The sequence below is a fragment of the Trachypithecus francoisi genome, unplaced genomic scaffold, assembly GCF_009764315.1.
Source record: "Trachypithecus francoisi isolate TF-2019V2 unplaced genomic scaffold, Tfra_2.0 Lachesis_group7, whole genome shotgun sequence".
In the NCBI taxonomy this organism is placed as follows: domain Eukaryota; kingdom Metazoa; phylum Chordata; class Mammalia; order Primates; family Cercopithecidae; genus Trachypithecus; species Trachypithecus francoisi.
This window is the reverse complement of record NW_022681472.1, coordinates 67,589,738-67,610,182: the sequence shown is the minus strand read 5'-3', so window position 1 is coordinate 67,610,182 and position 20,445 is coordinate 67,589,738. Positions and strand designations below refer to the sequence as shown.

At 33.1% G+C, this 20,445-nt stretch overlaps 1 protein-coding gene across 1 annotated transcript in view; it reads right to left on the bottom strand.

The window, feature by feature from the left end:
* Positions 1-20,445, bottom strand: part of LOC117079070 (CUB and sushi domain-containing protein 3-like) — a 230,638-nt gene that overhangs the window by 171,865 nt on the left and 38,328 nt on the right. Inside the window, exons 4-6 of the mRNA XM_033202697.1 lie at positions 17,562-17,678; positions 10,514-10,729; positions 8,684-8,872 (exon numbers count right to left, since the gene is read on the bottom strand). Coding sequence (XP_033058588.1) covers positions 8,684-8,872; positions 10,514-10,729; positions 17,562-17,678 — 522 coding nt within the window. The remainder of the gene's footprint in view (positions 1-8,683; positions 8,873-10,513; positions 10,730-17,561; positions 17,679-20,445) is intronic.

The window sequence follows — 20,445 nt, the reverse complement described above, 5'->3', positions numbered from 1 at the left end:
CCAAATTATGGAGTGGAGATTGAGGGTGAGAGAGTAACATTCAGAATTTATCTTAAGGGCAATGGAGAACAATGGAGGATTTTAAGTAAGAGAGTGACATAATCAAATTTGTATCACAGGAAGTTCTTTCTGAATCCATAGTTTGGTTTAAGGAAAAAGGCACAAGAATGAAGATTAGAGTGCTGTTTAAACTATTACAATAATAAGGTAGATAATGATAGATAATACTGTCTTGAACGATGGCAGGTAGGGTAATGGGAATGGAGCTCAACAGATTAAAAAGCAAAGGCTGCTTCAGCAACCAAACAATGATTTCTGTGTTTTCTCACTGTGATTTTATTATTATTATTTTTTTTAGAGACAGCATCTTGCTCTATTGCCCAGGCTGGAGTGTGGTGGTGGCACCATTGTAGCTCACTGCCCACTTGAACTCCTGGGTTCAAGCAATCTCCTACCTCAGCCTCCCCAGTGGCTGAGACTGCTGTCACACACCACCATGCCTAACTAATTTTTACAATTTTTTTTTTTTATAGAGAAGGGGTCTCATTATTTTGCTCAGACTGGTCTTACTGTACTTTTAAACCCATATTCTTACAGATTAAAAAAATCACTTGCTTATGTAAATGCAAGTGAGAATTTGGTCATTTGCATGCACTAGACCTCAATATAGCCTTAAAATCGTAAAGTACAGAAAATGGTTGGCACTTTTTCAATGGCATGTAACATCTTGTGGCTGTATTCTAGGATGCACATAGCCATGTAGAGAAATGTAAGTAGAAGACACTAAAGCCAACTCATGAGAGGACTTAAGAGATTGTGACTTTGGCCGGGCGCAGTGGCTCACGCCTGTAATCCCAGCACTTTGGGAGGCCGAGACGGGCGGATCACGAGGTCAGGAGATCGAGACCATTCTGGCTAACACGGTGAAACCCCGTCTCTACTCAAAATACAAAAAAAAAAAAAAAAATTAGCCGGGAGTGGTAGTGGGCGCCTGTAGTACCAGATACACGCGAGGCTGAGGTAGGAGAATGATGTGAACCCGGGGGGCGGAGTTTGCAGTGAGCCAAGATCGCGCCACTGCACTCTAGGCTGGGCACTGGGCGACACAGCGAGACTCTGTCTCAAAAAAAAAATTAAAAAAAAAAAAAGCACGTGACTTTATCCAGTGGGCAATGTCAAATTACTTAGTGGTTTACACAGGGAATAGACGATCTGTTCTTTCAAAGGATAACTGGTATGGTGGACAGACTTTAAGTTGAATCCCATGATACCTGTTTTTTTTTTTTTTTTTTTTTTTTTAAAGCAATTATGCCTTAAGCCAATCTCCTTCCCTGAGTATACGCAGGATCTATGGCTTTCCCTTCATCACTCCCTGTCACCTTCTATAAAACTTCATCTTCCCGCCGAGCGCAGTGGCTCATGCCTGTAATCCCAGCACTTTGGGAGGCCGAGGTCGGCGGATCATGAGGTCAGGAGATCGAGGCCATCCTGGCTAACACGGTGAAACCCCGTCTCCACTAAAAATGCAAAAAATTAGCAGGGTGCGGTGGCGGGAGTCCTGTAGTCTCAGCTACTCGGGAGGCTGAGGCAGGAGAATGGCATGAACCCAGGAGACGGTGCTTGCAGTGAGCCGAGATCGCGCCACTACACTGCACTTCAGCCTGGGTGACAGAGTGAGACTCCGTCCCCCAAGAAAAAAAAAAAACAAAAAAAAAACTTCATCTTCATCTTCCTAGCAGATTCACCAGATTTTCCTTGCTGGCTTGATGAAGTAAGCAGCTGTATTCCAGAAGACCACATGGTAAGGAACTGTGGATGGAATTGAGCAAAGAATTGAAGCTTTCAGTTCTACAACTACAAGGAACTGATTGCTTCCAATATAACCGTGTGACCTTGGAAGAGGACCCTGAACCTCAGGTGAGAACTCAGCCCTGGTTAACACATTAATTGTAGTCTGTGGACCCTGAGAAGAGGGTCTAAATCATGTCCAGACTCTCAACCCACAGAAACCATGAGAAAGTAAATATGTTGTATAAAGTCTCTAAATTTGTGTTAATCTATTACTCATCAATACAAATCTAATATAACTAGTTTCAATATTGAAGATAAATTAGATGAGGGAAAGCTGGAAACAGGAATTCCAGCTAGGAAAAAAGAGGTAACACAATGAGATTGTGCACATAACTGCTAAAATTTGAACATGAAAGTCAGAAAGAGTAGGTTTTAAGCTTTTTATCAAGTTATATAATTAATCATCCAGTCTCATTATAAAATGGAATGATAATATCTTCTTAAATGATTTGTATAAAGGATATGTGAAGTGAGATATTTATATAGGGTTTAACACAATGCCTACCACACGTTATTATTCTTATGCTACTGTATTAACCTTTTTGAGGACCAATGAGAGCTGGGCAAGGACAAAGGCCGTGAGAACGAAAAGGGTGGTCAATTTGAGCAATATTTTTAGGTGGTAAGTCATAATGACTGCTCTGATATGGATAAAAAGAGAGGGAAGTAGGAGTGAAAGATAATGCAATTTCTAGCTTGGATGATTGAATGAGAGTGATGCCATAACTGAAATAAAGAGTGCAGAAAGAAAGGCTGATTTGGCTGAGGAGATAATGAGTTTTGTCTTGGCAGTGTAAAGTCAATGTGCTTGTGGGAGGACATCCATATGGAGAGGTCCAGTGTACTCAGAAGACATTTGAGTACATGAATAGATTTGGAGATGGTTGAGAATTATGTTACCAAAAAGCTATATCAGTATTCGCGCACGCTCACACACATGCGCGTGCGCGCGCGCGCGCGCGCACACACACACACACTCCTAATATTCTTTAAAAAAAAAGTAAGAAATATTTCCTCTTAGTAATATGTACATTATTATTTTAATAAATGGAGTCCAGAATGAAAAATTAGAGAATGTGTAAAGTATCCTTTCTTCTTTCCCTAAAGGATCAATGGCTAAGAAATGCCCAAATACAAAAGGCATGTTTAAGTTGATTAAGCTTGATAAGTCTGTTGCAAGGGCCAGCAAACTATGGCTCCATGGCCATATCCAGATTTTTGTTTTTGTAAATAAAGTTTTATTGGAACACAGCCACATCAATTCATTCATGTATTGTCTGTTGTTGCTTTCACAATACAATAGCAGAGTTCAGTAATTGTAACTGAAACCATGTGGGCTGCAAAGCCCTAAATATTTACTGTGGAGCACTTTACAGACAATGTTTGCCCACCCCTGGTCTATTGTATAAAAAATGATGGTCTTCTAACTTGAAAATGGTGCATCAATAAATAAGGTAATAAAGCAATGTTGCTTGAAATGCCACAACACTCATCTAAGAATTACAAAACTTTGCCTCTGGTACATTTCTTTTACTTATTAATTGCAACATTTCCGAGCCTACATTTTCTCAACTGCTAAAAAGGAATAACACCTCCCCTGCTTACTTCATAAGGTTGTGAGCAAGAAATTCTTTTAAAAATCTAGATAGCATTGAGCAAATATAAATTAATATTCTAGATGCTTTTATATTGTTAAACCATGAAATCAATACATTCAGTCCTAATCATACAAGAAAGAAGTAAATACATATTTCTTTATATTACTCACTAGAGCACTTTTATTTTATATATATATATAAATATATATGTATTTGGGTTAAATAGAACTCATACTGGCATCATCCTTTCCAGAAAATAAAAATTCAGAAAATTAAGACATCTGCTTAAATCAATCAACTAATTAATGGTAGAATCTAAGATCAATCTAAGCCTCTTAATTTCTAATTTGCTTTCTACTGGCCCATATATCTGCAATGCTGACTAACTTGGATAGATCAGACATATTTGATATACATGTGTGGGCATCTGATAGATATAATTTTAGTACAGAGATCTTGGAGGTTAAGATAAAATAAGTAGAATTTGTTTCAAGAGAAATTGCCTCTTCAAATGCACTTTATTCTTTCATATTTTGAATTTTTAATACATTTTCATTTTGGAATAGTTTTAGGTTCACAGAGAAGTTACAATGATAGTACAGACAGTTCGCATATATGCTGCACACCCAGTTTCCTCTCTTGTTGACATTTATTTTTAAACTAAGAAATAAATATCATCATATATCATCTGAAAAGTCAGAAAAGTGAGAATAATAAGTAGATGTGTAATATAGAGTTATCATTTTTCTCATTTGACTCATGATTAAGGCAAGATGTTGTTACTTGTCCAAAGTCAGATAAAAAAATCAATGACACATGAAATTAGAAAGAGAAGATGTGTTAAATGAGGGATTATGAAGATGAATGAATTAATGTCTTTGAAATCACTTCAAAATGTGTGGGCTTCTTAAAATATGTGGACTCCTGCCTAAACACAAATCATTACTAATATTTAACTTGCTAATCTACTTTCCAAAACAACATGTTCTTTCATTAGCTCCTTGTTTATTTGCAACATGGCCTGGCTTGGTTCCTGGTATATTTGGATGCTGAGTGAAGACATGCAAGATTTTCCTGATTTAAAAAGATAGCAAAGAAAATGACAGTGTTTTTGTAATGCAAACTTTAGAAAAAGAAATCATATACTTATATCTTAAACAAAAAAGGAAAGTGTTTTTTATTTTAATCAACTTATCAACTTACTGGTACTTTTTAATTTTTTTAATTTCTTTTTATTTTATTTATTTATTTTTTGCTGTTGGGTATTTGGTTGCCACTTAAAAAGGTGATCAGATATTCATTCCTGAGAAATATGGCTCTCCAGGAAAATCATTCATATAAAAAACATCTTAACTAAAATACCATTTTTCCTGTTTTTTAAGTTTTTCCCAAAAAGTGAAGTATAATTACAGATACATAAATATCTGTTTCAGAAAGTAAAACTTTCATCTTGATTACTAACTAGTAAATGAGATTTTGTGTATCGAGTGCTTAGCTACTAATAGCATAATAAAACTTTTCCTGTTATACTCTTGATTTCTGTCAAGATTCTTCTCCTGCTTCTACAAATTTCTCTGCATTTAAGCAACATCAGATAAATGGGCCATGGTTGAAGAAGTTTTCCTCTAGTTAAATAGAGGACAAGCATACGAAGTTCTCTGAAGCCAAGTGTCAACTATAATGCAGACCAGATTTCCTCCCAACTTTATCAGAGTCTCCAGTCAGAGACAATGGTGTGCTACTGTGGACCGTACACAGGACTTGGACTCAGAACATTGTGATAATCATGAATTTGCCCTTGGGTTTGTGTTCAACCTTGAGCATTTTTATAGATATCATATCTTTACTGATAAGATAGTTGTATTAAACTTACTTTCACAACATTTGGGGGTTTTGGAATGAGATATTACATGACAGAATTTTTCATAGATGTAAATGGCCACATTATGGTATTATCACATTTTAATATTTTGTTAAAACTTTAAACATAAATGCAGAGCTTATGTAGGAAATTGTTTAAAGAAAAATATTGTTTATTCCTCATTCAACATCCAGAATAAGATAAATTTTGCCAAATTCTACTAAAAAAAATGGAGATACCAATGAACCTGTACACTAAATGTTGAATCAAAATTTATATAAATAAAATGTAAAGTAAGTTTCCAAAACTAGCTTTATCAGTTCCCTTACTGTCCGGAGTCAGATGCCTTATATAATGTATATATACACAAATCATTTTAGTAAATGTTAATATTAGTTTCATACTTTATACAAAATTTAAAACCTCATCTAGGGCTTGTTCTGGGAGTATATCCATCATTTGTACCCTTGTGCCAGGAAAAGAATGTTTAGATTCCAAATAACTGAAACAGAAGCAAACTTTTGGAATACAACTTACTTAATAATTTGGCTATTGTTAATCTAGGCTTTGTATGCAGTTGGCAATGCTGAAGACTAAATAATGATTTTTTAAAACAAATATGAAATAAAGAATTGGTGTTAGGATATATGAAGGAACAAGTACAAAGAGGTTAAGAAGAAATAAAAGCTGTCCAAATAAACTAGCATTCCTAAAACTGGACATCTGCTCAGATGAATGTTTACAAATAACATGCATTTTATGTGAATAAAGACTAAAATTTGGGGAAAAAAAACAAAATTAGAAATATATACATATGTATGTTTAGAATTAGAAGTTCAAGAAGGAACAAATTTGATCTGAAGCATAAGCAAAGCAGTAAAGAAAAAAGTTCAAAAAAATTGGAGAAGTAACATTTAAAAATTATTTATTTTTAAAGGAATATTTCTACCCATCTTGTGACTTAAATGTATGCCTACAGTGGAATTTATTAAGGTCAATTGAATTAATTGTAAATTTTAATAAGCTTAAAAGCAAGCACAGCTAATCTGAAAATGGGTGGGGGGAATTCCCATGGTAATAACTTTGCTTTCTAAATTTGTCCACAGGGTAATTTTCTTTCATCCTTCCCATTAAAGGTTTAGGCACGAATAAACCCGTCTCAAAGAAACACCTTAATAAAACAAAATTAACTCAATGTTAGAATTTTGCAATGCCAGGTTTTCATAAATCCATTTATTAAAATATATCATAAATATAAACTAAATTTTTAAAATGTACAAGTAAACACTTTTTTTTTTCAACCTATATAACAGCCTGGCATGTATTTGGTTACTCTGAGAGAAAATGTCAATTCCATATGATACATTCTTTCTAGAATCACGTTTCCTTAGATACTAGTGAAAAAATTGGGTTTTGGAATGAAACAGATCACTACAAAAATCATAGTGCTACCTCTTACAATCTTAATGATCTTGGGCAAGTTATTTAGCATCTCTAAGGCTCAGATGTCTACTAATGAAAAATGGAAGAGATAATAATATCAGGATTTTAGTAAGGATTAAATGAGATGACTTTACATAAAAGAGCCTAGCAGGTCCTCATAATGTTAGTGTTTTATGAAATGGAATTATTTCCTACTATAATTGATTTTATAAACTAAGTTGACAGGCTGGAGAGACAGCAGACTATACTCAAAACAATTAGTTAAAATAAAATCTAAATTCAGAATGCTTCCTATATTCCGGGAATTGTACCAGGTGTCTCATTTACATCACTAATTTCTTTAAATCCTCATAACTAACTCATAACAATGAGTTAGGTGCTACAGTTGTAACCATTTGACTGATGAGAAAAATGAAGTTTAGAAAAGTGAATTGGCCAAATATCAAACGGTCAGGCACTCTGTAGTCCTAACTCGGACTATTCCAAAGGTTTCATTAATTACCTTTGAAAACAGTCATGAAAATGAAAATGGGCATAATGAAGTAAAGTGCAGGAATTTCAAATGTGGCAGTAGCAGTAGTAGCAATAGTAAAAACAAAATGTCCTTAAAAAAAAAAAAAGCACCCTGCATAGCTCCTGGAAAAGATGCCCTGAGAGTATGATTACTTATCACCTCCCAACTTCAAGCCTCTATGGTTGCTTGTGCCATTTCTACAAAAATCTGTGATTTTAAAAAGAAATTTCATCTGTTATGTATCTTGAAAACAATCTCATTACAATCAAAGACTTCAGACCCACATTAACTTGGATGATCATATTTTTTGGCTTAATTTGTGGTTCCACAGGAATTCCCACATTCTATATATGGGATAATCAATTGAATGAGGCAGAAAGGATATCAATTCTTCATTCTCATTTCAATCCGTGGGGCATTTTGTATCCACAGTAAAGAGCAGGGGCTTAAACCACATTTCAAATCTCTACCAATTTTCCTGATTTTGTAGCATATTATAACTTATAATTTGTGACCCATAATTAGATTTATAATCAAATTAAGTGCTTGTGATAATTTTCAATAACTTTATAAAATAATTATAAAATGGCCATTTGAATCTCATTCTATCATAAGATGTACTGATAATCACTGAACAGCGAGAAGTTCTTGCCTTCATATTTTCTAATTTAAATAAGGAATGATTTAAGTCTTAATGAAAAGCCCATTATTTTTTGTGCTGAACATTGTTTTCTTTTTATCAGTCAAAATATTTACTTCCAAAGACTGAGATGGTGACTTCAAACTTCCAATACTTTAATTATAGTTATTTTTTACTGCACAACATGAATGAATAGCTCTCTTATCTATCAAATAGTGAGCCAATAAATTCATTGACAGCCCTTAATTACCTATTCTTCATTTGACACTTTCTCTTGTAATCATCTTTTATGCATATTAATTTTAAGTTATAAAATATTGTCAATACCTTAGTCAGAATATACTATCAATAGAATACAAGAATTCCGTTTTCTGTGAGCTCTCAAACTATGATTCTATTTCTATCCTTCATCTATCTACCTACCTACCTACCTATCTATATCATCTATCTATCTCCATATTTCTATGTATCTATCATATTTCTATCTATCTATCTATCTATCTATCTATCCATCCATCCATCTATCTATCTACCTACCTATCTAATTCATTTATTATCCCTATCTGAAAACAAATTTAGAAGCATGGTTTCTTGAATGGAGCAGTAGAGAAGTTAATTCAGTTACACCAGATTGCCAAATAGAAAAAAAAAATTGAAATAACTAATGTGAAATAAATGAAGAAATTCAACAGATTATAAAAAACGAAGGGTGTAACCATGCAACTCCATGGACACTGACTACACATACAAGCAAATGAAAGCAGCTGACCACGTACCCACACACCTTGGCAGAGGTGCACTCCACACTCTTCGGCCACCACCAAGACAGATGATCTCTGATGTTCCTTCCAGTCGATAACCCGATGAGCATGAGAAGGTCAGAGTGTCACCAACCCCAAAGTTGAACCCAATTCGACTACCATATTGAGGAATGCCAGGATCTTCACAAGGTTCAAGGTTATATTCTGTAAATTAGAGAGAAAATTCCCCGGAGGGGAGGAAAGGACAAAGAAAATGATAGTGGTTACTTTTAAGGGTGTATTCCTATTGCTTTCAGAAACTAGTCATATATTTAGAAGTGACTATATGAATAGCTATCAGAACATACAAATGGCACACATACGTTTCTTCTTTTGTAAAATAGCTAATAACTTGATAAATATTTGTATGTGTGGTATTCAATATAGATGAGAAAATATCACCTTCTGAATAATAAAATATAGCTTTTTATCTTATTTTTCTGCATTAGAAACATTTTTATTTCATATATTTTTGACTTATAATGGTATAAGAACTGCATATTTTCAAACACAAAATAACATTTGAAATGAAATCATTTGCATTTTTGAAATGCATTTTGCTTAATATTTTACATTTAAATGATAAAGGCCCTTCTGCTTCTTGTATACAAGAAGTTCAACTAATGCATATTCTGAAAAACACATGACTTGAGATGCAAGGGTTTATGTGAGACTGAAGTGACCACACATTGAAAATTTTTCTATTATGGATTTTTACAGGAACTTTTCCCCAGGCAATAAATGAACATTATGAAAATGAACAACTGAACAGTCTTCAGGGTATGAAACAGTAGAGTTGATTAAACATTATAATTTATATACAGTCCTAAGAAGAAGTAGCTTATCTAAAAATATTCCCACAGCAGTTACTGTGTAATTGCAATAAAGAACAAGAGGCATTGCTTCATGTTGATTAGCTAATATTTTGTGCTTTAAAAAAATAACTTGGAGTTTTTTTCTAACATTCTAGGTTATGTTCATTTACTCTTCATAATAAAATACTTTTATGATTTTAGCATCCCAACATTTTCATCCAAATACTAAAATAGTTGTTTAAGAACAAGGTTAGTGCTTATATCATTTTAATGTTAGCAAGTTGGCATAAGATTTACTTATTAATTTGTGTCTGTATTAAAAAGTAGCTAGTTGTGTTCATTCAAATGGAAAGTAGAACTCTAAGTGGTGGGAATACATTTTATCCTCTTTGGTCTCATACATTTTTTCCCCCTGTAATCCAAGTAATACTATTGTCTATAAATAAGGTTATACTAGAAGAAAGGAGTAACTATGCTAATTTGATTATAGATTATCTAATTCCAGAATAATAAATTAGGTTTATCTTAATACTAGCCTGTTGGTTATGCCTTCTATGTCTTTTCCTAGGCACATAAAACAAGGAAATCACTGGATTAATTCTCATTTCAATTTTGAGTCTAACTGAAATTTTAAAATATATATTTTAATTTTCGTTTTGCATTTACTAGGCATTTTAGCTAGTTTTGACCTGTGTTAGAATTTTGTAGAATTTTTGTAAATTAAAGAAATGTAATTATTGTACTTCCAGTAGATTTACAGCAAATTAATTAATTTTTTCTTTTTCCCTTATTTATTACTAGAGATCATCTTCAATCTATTCCAATCTTTCCTTAAACTTGACAGATATTACTTTGCTTTCTTTTTTTAAAACTTTTTCTTCTATTCTGCTATTTTTCACTCTCTGTTTCATCATTAGTTATGCTCATATCTTGAAAAACTTGATTTTTTTAAGAGTTATTGAATGAACCCTTTTGTTTTTTATTTTCTCACCAGAGAATGTAATGTTAAATCCTTCATATGATATTGAAAAATCTGAAATGAAACGCAATTGAGCCCTGAAATTTCCATAGAGACCAGCATTGATTGTTGGAGGAAGATCTGAACCAGTCAGGCGTGCCAGTGGTTGGGTAAAACTGCCATTCTCTGTGATCAGTAAGTAGTCATGATGGTCTTCCAAATGAAAAGTGTGGAAGTTGAACTGCACACCTATTAAAAAAAATAGGAACACTGAATTTTCAGGTAGATTAGTAAAACACAGAGAGTTACTGTCAAACTACCTATTAGCCAAGGCTTTCCTTCTAATTAAATTTTCTGAAAATGAGAGGCATTGCTATAAAATATTCCAAATATATATTGTATTATTCTTTTTATGTGTGTTTTTCCTTCAGATTCATTAAAAGAGATATAATGAGTCATGTCTTGGAAACTGCTTGAAAATAAAATTTAAAAATCAATGCCTGAAAAAAAATTACCTGGTTTTCTGAAAATTTCAAAAGAAATACATATATTTTGTTTATAATAGAGGTGCAACTTCCTGGTGAATACTGTACATGCCTCCATTTCCTTCTCCAATGCCTTCAACCAACATAAAAGCAATGCTCAATATTATAGAACTTAACTTCCAAATATGCTGTTTATTTTAGAAGATAAATATAAAACAGGCATAGGGAATGCTATTTGTTAAATGAATGTAATTATTCTCCATTTATTTATCTGTCACAAATTTCAACCTGTGCATATAATATGCAAAACATGTACATATAAGTGTTCAGCTAAATGAGTTTCCACAAACCAAACACCTTTGCAAATAGTATCCAAATCAATAGTCACAATAATACAAACACCCAGAGCCTTTTTTATAAAACTTTTCTGTCATTTCAGTTTTCCAGAGGTAACCACTCACTCAACTTCTAATAGCACAAACTAATTTTGCTGCTTTGTATATATATTTTGTAGTTTATGGAATGGAATCATATGTATTCTTTTGGATCTGATTTCTTTTACTCAACATTAGGTTTGTGAGATTTCTCAATATCATTGTGCGTAGTTGGGGGTGGTTCATTTTTGGTGATGTATAGTATAGCATTCCACCTTGTGAATATACCACATCTATTTACCTGCTCAACTGCTGATGGTCACTTAAGTCTTTTGCATTTTATCGCAAATGTAGACAGTGCAGCCATGAACATGTGAGTATATCTTTTGTGAACGTATGTGCTTTTTTCTGTTGGGTACGTATCTAGTAGTGGAATTACTGAATGATGGCGGTAATAATATATGTGTTGCTTTAACAAATACTGTTTTACAAAGTGGCCATGCCGATTTACATCTCCATAGACAATATGGTTGCTCCATATCTTCTCCAATACTTGAAAATCTGGGGCTTTTAAATTTGTTCCTTTCTAGTGAGTATGTAGTGAACTCCTTGTGGTATCATGTTAGTATTTAATTACAGTGTCAAGAACACATGTAAAAGACTAATGACTTCACACAAATACACACACTCAAATACACACAACATACTGTGTAAGAAGCCATCTGAAATAAAAAATGGCTACCACAGGGACCCTTCCCTTGAAGTGCTTTATTTTTGTACCTGACCTAAAAAATTACCCAAGTATTTGCTAAGAAAAGTCCAAAATCTCAGAGTATGACAAGTAACATTTTTATTCATTTACATTTTGGTTCCAAATGTTGGAAATTCTTAAGAGTCTCCATTGTTCTGGCTAACACGGTGAAACCTCGTCTCTACTAAAAAAAAATACAAAAAATTAGCCGGGCGAGGTGGCGGGCGCCTGTAGTCCCAGCTACTCGGGAGGCTGAGGCAGGAGAATGGTGTAAACCCAGGAGGCGGAGCTTGCAGTGAGCTGAGATCCGGCCACTGCACTCCAGCCTGGGCGACAGAGTGAGACTCCGTCTCAAAAAATAAAAATAAAAAAATAAAAAAATAAAAAACAAAAAGGGTCTCCATTGTTAAAAAAAAAAAAAAGAGGATAGAAAATGAGACCAAAACAAATAGACTGAAAACACAAACATTACTACAACAAGGTTATTACTGCATAAAGAACCAGAGATTTCATATTTGAGAAATATTTGAAATTTATAAGGTACTACTTTCAAATTATTTTTCAAAATGTAAGTTTTTTGTTTTGTTTTGTTTTGTTTTTTTCTACGCTCTATAATGGGCAGGAATACAAAAGCCCTTTTGGAGGGAGTCCAAAAATTAAGTCCATTTTTCAAATGTTCTATAGTATAAAATCAGTATTGATACTAGACAGATGGAAGGAAATGGGATATTGACATAATAAACAGAAGATGTTCACTGCCTAGATTTGCCCCTGCGAAATAATGTAAGGGTAGAAATTTCAGACAAGTCAGTCTTATTTCTGCTACAAAGCTAAGAAAAAAATAGTTGGACAATAGAAGAGTAGATTGAAAAAAGAGAAATAAATCATCATGTATGCTGTATTATTTACATTTTTTAAGAAAAAATGTGCTTGTTCTGAAATACATAGAATGAATTATTTTAGAATTTCATTAATTAATTATTGGTGCCAACAAAGCCACTGTTAAGTATTATTTACCTTTCTGAGCCCTACTTTCTCCATCTGTAAAATAGGGCTCTAACAGAGTTGTTTTGCAGTTTAAATAAAGTAACATGAAAATGACTTCGCATAGTGACTGTCACAGAGGAAGTATTCAGAAAGTGTTATTGCTATTGATCAATTTCCCAAAATAAGAGCTAATGTTTTTCCTGTTATTTAGCCCTGGCCAACCACTTTATAAAAAGAAGCTGCTGTTCAAGTCATGGATTAAATGGTAATATCTACTTTCTTTCACTACTGCAAAACAACTTAAGACTTTCAAAGTTGTGCCGAAGGTCAATTAATCCAAATAAGAAAATGATCCTGAGCAACTACTATATTTTAGTCATTATAGAATATAAATATTTAGAAGAATGTAAGTAACTCATGGCCTACCTGAGGAAAAGGTACATGAATCAAAATTTTAATCATTCTGCCAAACTGGTTAATATAAGTCAACATAGGAGCATAGAAATAGAGGTAACTAATTTGTCAAAGAGGTCCGTAGAGGTGTATAAAAATGACCTCCAAATGTAATGACCACTCAGGTCTGGTGGCTCACACTTGTAATCCCAGTACTTTGGGAGGCCTAGGCGGGTGGATTGCTTGAATCCAGGAGTTTGAGATCAGCTTGGGCAACATGGCAGAATCCCATCTCTGCGAAAAACTACAAAACTTAGCTGAGTGTGGTGGCACGCACCTGTAGTCCCACCTACTCAGGAGGCTGAGCTGGGAAGATCACCTGAGCCCAGGAAGATTGAGGATGCAGTGAGCCAGGATCAGCCTGGGTGACAGGGTAAGAACCCATCTCAGGAAAAACACAAAAATAAAAACAAACCAACAAAAAAACCAAAAGCAATGAGCTCCTAAAGCAAAAAGGCAATGACTTCCAAAAGCAAGAAGTTTGTGATGGTGCAGACTATGATAGACATTTTTGGAAAGAAGGGGATTAGACAGGCAAAGACACACAATTCTAACAAGGCAGGGAGAAAAAGTCAGTGGTTTCAATATCATAATTACTTCTCGTAAGAATGCTAATTCAAGATGCCCAATAAAGGTAATTTATGTTGCAGATATATGTATATTAAAGCCTTGTACTTAAAGTCAAAATAGCTTTAATATCTAGGTTTTAGTTACAGTCATGCCACCAGCTATTACCTAAAGGGTGCCATTTGACTTATTTTTTTCCTAATATGTAAAATAATAAGTGTGGACTATGCTTTATTTAAGGACAGTCTAACTTCTAAGACTCTAAGGGTATTTTTCTGATGCACACTTTTTTTCTCTAGGTTTCCTGTAACTACTTATATTTAGCATCTTGATTTATAGAATGTGTTTAAGGAAAATCTCTCATGGTAAGTAAGCAATGTAGGCTGAATGACACTGTAGTTAACTGACTTTGAAACTATCGAACAATTGTATGTGTTCAGACACTTTGACTTCATGTTTAATGGTGAAGAGATTACAGATGGCACATTTAAATTTTATTATTTCTTAAATACTTAGATATTTAGATCTATCCTTGTTAAGATTCTTATAAACCCTTAAAGTGCTAATGATCATACTTATATAAGAACATTCTGACTATATAATGTAAATGTAAGTGAAATGTAAATCACTTCAAAATGATCTCATAGGAAGTCTGAATCAAAATCGATATGATAAAATGTAACAGGGATAAATATAAAAGTTCGCACTGAAGATAGAAAAAAAAGCAATTGTATAATTATAGAATTTTAGGAATTTAATTTATCTGTATTTTAAGTCCCAGTAATCTAAAAAGATGATTTACATTACTACAAACTTCTTATCAATTAGTACTATAACATGGTAGCAAAAAAGTTAATTAACACAAATACTGTCTTCTTTAATGAAAATAATTTTAGTGTTACGCTGTGCCACGATGTGTTCAGTTTTAGAAAACCACATTTTAAAGAGATAAGCTGGAACGCATCCAGAGAAAGTTGATTAGAGTGGTGATGAAAAGGAAAATATTATCTTATGATGAATTAAAGGAACTAGGAGTGTTTAGTCTGGGTAGAAAAGACTTGGAATAAAGATCTAGGGATAGAGGACATGAAAAACATGGTAGTCTCAGAACGGTGAGTTGGTGTGTTTGAGGAGCTTTTGGTTGGAGCAAAGATTAGGCTGCTTTTTTAGTGTAGCTCCAGAGAGCAGAACAGGGATAACGGCTGCAGAATAATTTTTAAACAACTAAATATGTAAAAAATGAGCAAGTTTTCCCAAGAAGTACAGTGCTTATCAACAGAAATATCCATAACAAGTCAGTTCATCCTGTTTCTGAAACACTATACAGAGAAACTAGTTTTCTGAGTAAGAGGTTAGACTATATTGCCTTGAATATTTCTCCCAACTTTGAGATTTTCCTTCAAGAAACTGGCTACACTTTGGAAGAGTTGTACTTCAAACAAACTCAGTTGGCTCTTAAAACAAAGGCATCTACATCTGCATCTCTTGCCATGTAAATACGGATTTAATTAACACTTGCAACCTGTGAAGATGCAAAACTTTAAGTGTTAATTAAACCTCTATTTACATAGCAAGCAGTATGTAGCACTCCACTCCCTTCTATAATATCAGGGAGCTTATTTTAAACTCCATTAATCTACTTCACAATGGAATAATAGGATACTTGTTTAGCTTCCAGCAAAGAGTCTTCTACTAATAAAGAATGACAAAAATCACAGTTTACAAAGTCTTCTATTCATTCCTGCTATTCAGTACCAGAATACTCATTTTAAAAACACTTTTTTCTCAATCATATTTAATTCATTGTAGAAATCTAACTAAAATTGTCCTGACATAATTCTCACTTCCTGATAAAATAATATGTAATTTTATCAAAGGCAAATTTTATTTGTGAAAACACGATAAATTTAAACGTATTAAACATAAAATTTTAGTTTTAATTGTAACAACATCTCCTTATTGCTAAAAGTATTTTATTTTGATCTTTTCTTTTTTTAGACTTTCTTAAAAAATTATTTATTTTCAAGAAATACAATTTAGTAGTAAAGTTCAATAATGTATTACAGCAACAGAGCTAAAATAAAGGGTACTTATCAAAATCAGGTTTTAAAATGAATAAAGTAGCTCCTTTAGAAGATCAGCCCATGGAGATTTTCAAGTAAATAACTTTAATATATTTTTTGTTTTCATATATTAGAATGGTCATTTTACCATTGATAAGTTGTTACCTTGATAAACTACACTGTACCTTGATAAATTTGAAGTACCTACTTATACATTTCTAATTATAAGCAATATTTGCAAAAATGGATGGTAAATTAAACATGAGTAATTAATTGTTTAGCAGTCCCTCTTATTAAGCACTAAGAAAATGAATTATTAATTACGTAAAATTGTTTGTTATAGATTCCAAAAGGGATACATGTCATTCTTTATAGGATTCCTTTCAAAACAGTGAAGTAGTTTGTAAAAGTTTTATGAGTGGTTGAATCTCGTGAATGAACCATATTTAATACTACAGAGTCTTTTACTTATTTGTTTATTTGTAAAAGGACATTTATTAACATCTAATTATGCAGAGTGCAATTTTACACTCTATTTATGTGAGACATATCTGCAGCTCTGTACTAAATAATCTGAGACACAGATATTTATAGAATGCCTATAAATTATATAAATAATATAATTATAATAAACAAAAACAGAAACATTCATAAACAAGTTTGTATAAACATATACTAGTTGCTTTAAAATTGGCTCAGCATATCAGAGCATCTCATACTCCCCTTTGAACTCCTGAAATCAACTTCTTAACACTATGTCAGAAACTACAGCCATCTTGTTTGACGTTTTCTTGTTACAAAAAATTCAAATATCATTAGTTGGCCGGGCGCGGTGGCTCAAGCCTGTAATCCCAGCACTTTGGGAGGCCGAGACGAGCGAATCATGAGGTCAGGAGATCGAGATCATCCTGGCTAACACGGTGAAACCCCGTCTCTACTAAAAAAAAAAAAAATACAAAAAACTAGCTGGGCGAGGTGGCGGGCGCCTGTAGTCCCAGCTACTCGGGAGGCTGAGGCAGGAGAATGGCGTAAACCCAGGAGGCGGAGCTTGCAGTGAGCTGAGATCCGGCCACTGCACTCCAGCCTGGGCGACAGAGCGAGACTCCGTCTCAAAAAAAAAAAAAAAAAAAAAAAAAAAAAAAAAAAATCATTAGTTAATTATATCAAAACTAAACAAATCTCTCATAGCACCAGCCTGGTAAAAACATGAGCACATTATAATACTATAGAAGAGTAAATACAATTTTTGTGGCAATTATTTAAATTGAAATGTGTTTTAACATACTGTAGTACTGATCTGTTTTTGCTCATGCAAAAGAACACGTAAAGGAAAAGGAAATAAAAATAGACTCAATGAAAATTCAGAAGATAGGCCAATTATTATTCCATGAGGCAAATTACCTTTTCCATGGGTTACATCAACAGTCCATGTACAATTCAGAGAATTTGGATAAAATTCCGGGTAACCAGGTGATAAGATTGTTCCACTAGGCCCTCTAACATCTCCTCCACATAATGCTGAAATACAAAGAAATAGAGCCATGTGATCAACAGTGAGAGAGACAGAGGGTGAACAAATCTCTTATCTCCTCTCTTGAATTGAGGAGTCGCATTATCTTTGTTTAAGCTACATCCTTGTAATAGCAGGTGTGTATTAAGAGCTTTTCCAATACTAGGAAATCATTTTATCCATTGCAGCACTAGAGAAGAAAAGGGTACTCAGTAGCATTTGAGAATTAGTACTGTACCCAAGGGAACATGACTCAACTTTCCACATTTGAATTTGAAGTATGTGCTAATACATTTCTAATTATAAGCAGTATTTGCATAAATTGGTGGTAAATTAAATATGAGTAATTAATTGTTTAGCAATCCCTCTTATTAAGCACTAAGAAAATGAATTGCTAATTGCATAAAATTGTTTGATATAGATTCCTAAAGGGATATGTGTCATTCTTTATAGGATTCCTTTCAAAACTATGAAGTGAGTTGTAAAAGTTTTCAAGGCTGCTTCTGTACTTCTATCTTTTTCTAGGAAATATTATAAACAAAAAGGATCTTTTGAGGGGATGTAGTTTTGTAAGTGAATATTCTAAGGTAATAAAAATAAGTTAATCTTAGGTCAGAAAGTAATATTTGACTTGATATTCATTTCCTTGAGAACAAATCAAGGTCTTCTACCATATTCAACAGCCATCAGTGCTTATGGTACGCCAGACAATTTTATCAAAATTGAAAACTGGAGGAGGCAAAAAAAAAAAAAAAAAATTGTCTAGTAAGCATTTTTATTCTAGTATGAGCAGAGAATTTGTTGACTCCTTATTCTTTGACTTCAAAAGGCCGACTCTTAGACACAGCCAAGAGTAGTAAGAATCATGAATGCAACATATACCTTTGTCTAATTTGATCCGTGCCCCACTTCCCCAGCACACTAGAAAAGTGAGTTTTGGAGTCTCTCCAAAAGCACCTAACACTATAACATGATATGAATTTGTTGAGTGAAATATGATGAGTGAAATGTCTACTGAATCAAAACCTACAGTCTCTATTTCAAAGGATTGTATGTCATGCAGCTAGAATAAAATTTCTCAATGAACACAATAGTGAAAATTAAGGGGGTTAAATTAATTTAAAATACACAAAAAGGTAACGAAAAAGAGAGATGCAAACTTTTAGAAAGGACACCAGATATTTGTCCCTGAGCATGCACATGTATGTGTGTATCTGTATCTGTGTGTTTGTGTGTGTGTATATATAAGAAGTTGAGAGAAATTTTTTCTGTATATCAGTATTCTTTCAAATAAAGACACTTTGTCAAGTGTCCTACTTCTTGAGAAGTTTCTTGGGAATTGTTTTTTCTGTAAGCTGTACCTATATACCTTTGTAGAAGGGGAAACTTAAAGAGACATTCTGCAGGTAAATGAATAAATCTGTGTAACACATAAACACATTTAAAAGTTTAGGAGGAATGCTCAACAAATAATATATTATAACAAACATTCATAATATTACTTTGACTAGAATCAGATGGGAAAATATAGAATACGTTTTTATAACAAAGTGAAGATTTCTGTTATTTGAAAATAATTATCATTGGATGCAGACATTGAAGAGAATGGACTTAAAGATGGAATTTCATAGTAAATAGTGGGGAAAGAATGTAATTTAAGTTCTTTTGAAAGATGAAACTAAAAACATAAAGACACGTACATTTTATTTCATATCTAATAAAACAGGATAAAATTATAATGATTTACTAATTCTTATCAAAAACAAGACTAAACACTGTTTTGATCTTAAAATGTAGCTGGCACTATTCCGCAGATTTTAGTTATGTTAACTCAGCCCCCACAACAACCTTTTGAGAAGAATGCTGTAAATGTGCGGTTTACAGATGAGAAAGCAAGTATAGATAGAACTCAAACAGTCTAGTTCCAGGGTCTGTGATCTCAGGCAGATTCTTGAATCGTGTTGATGTTTTTTCCACGTTAACAGTACTGTTTTAGCAAGCTATGATGTTCTTTACTTATGTTTGATTTTGTGGCACTTCCCTCACAAATGATCAATATATTAAAAAAAAATATCAAGGGCATCCTTTATTTTCTCAGAGATTCATTTAATCCTTTCATGTTCAAATCACTTTTTTTGTGCACCCAACACCTATTGTGTCAGTATCCTTGTCTATGTTCTTTAACTGATCTATCTATTTTGAATTCTCATTTGCCAGTGACTTCGTATGTGACTGAAATAGTTCTCCATCATCACCATCATCAGCCTCATCATTTTCATCAACCTAATGAAATTTTTCATTTTTCTAAATGAGATTATTTTATATTGCCAATGTTTTAAGTTGCATTTGTTTTATACTGTCAGCTTTTTTAGCAATTACATGAGATTGTACAGTGACAGATGCTAATGCTAAATAGAAAGTATCTTTGAGTTGGATTAATTTTAAAAGTGGTTAATTCATTACTGAATATTCTTTCATACTGATGATGTTTGCTTATCTAAAAACTATTCCTCCTATTGGAAAGATAAGAATGTGTAAGAGCTTATTAAAATCAGTAATGAATGACCTAAAATATTAAGATGAATAAAAAAATTTAAGTTTTTATATGCGATATTTTGTTTTATATTTTCAGGTACAGGATGGAATTTAAATGTATTGTAACAGGTATAGTGGTATAGAGATGATTATGAAAATTTATCCGAAAACAAATGACTTAAAAAGTTAATGCTGAGATTTAAGTCCGTTTAAGAGAATGTGTGGGCCATTCACTTAGTA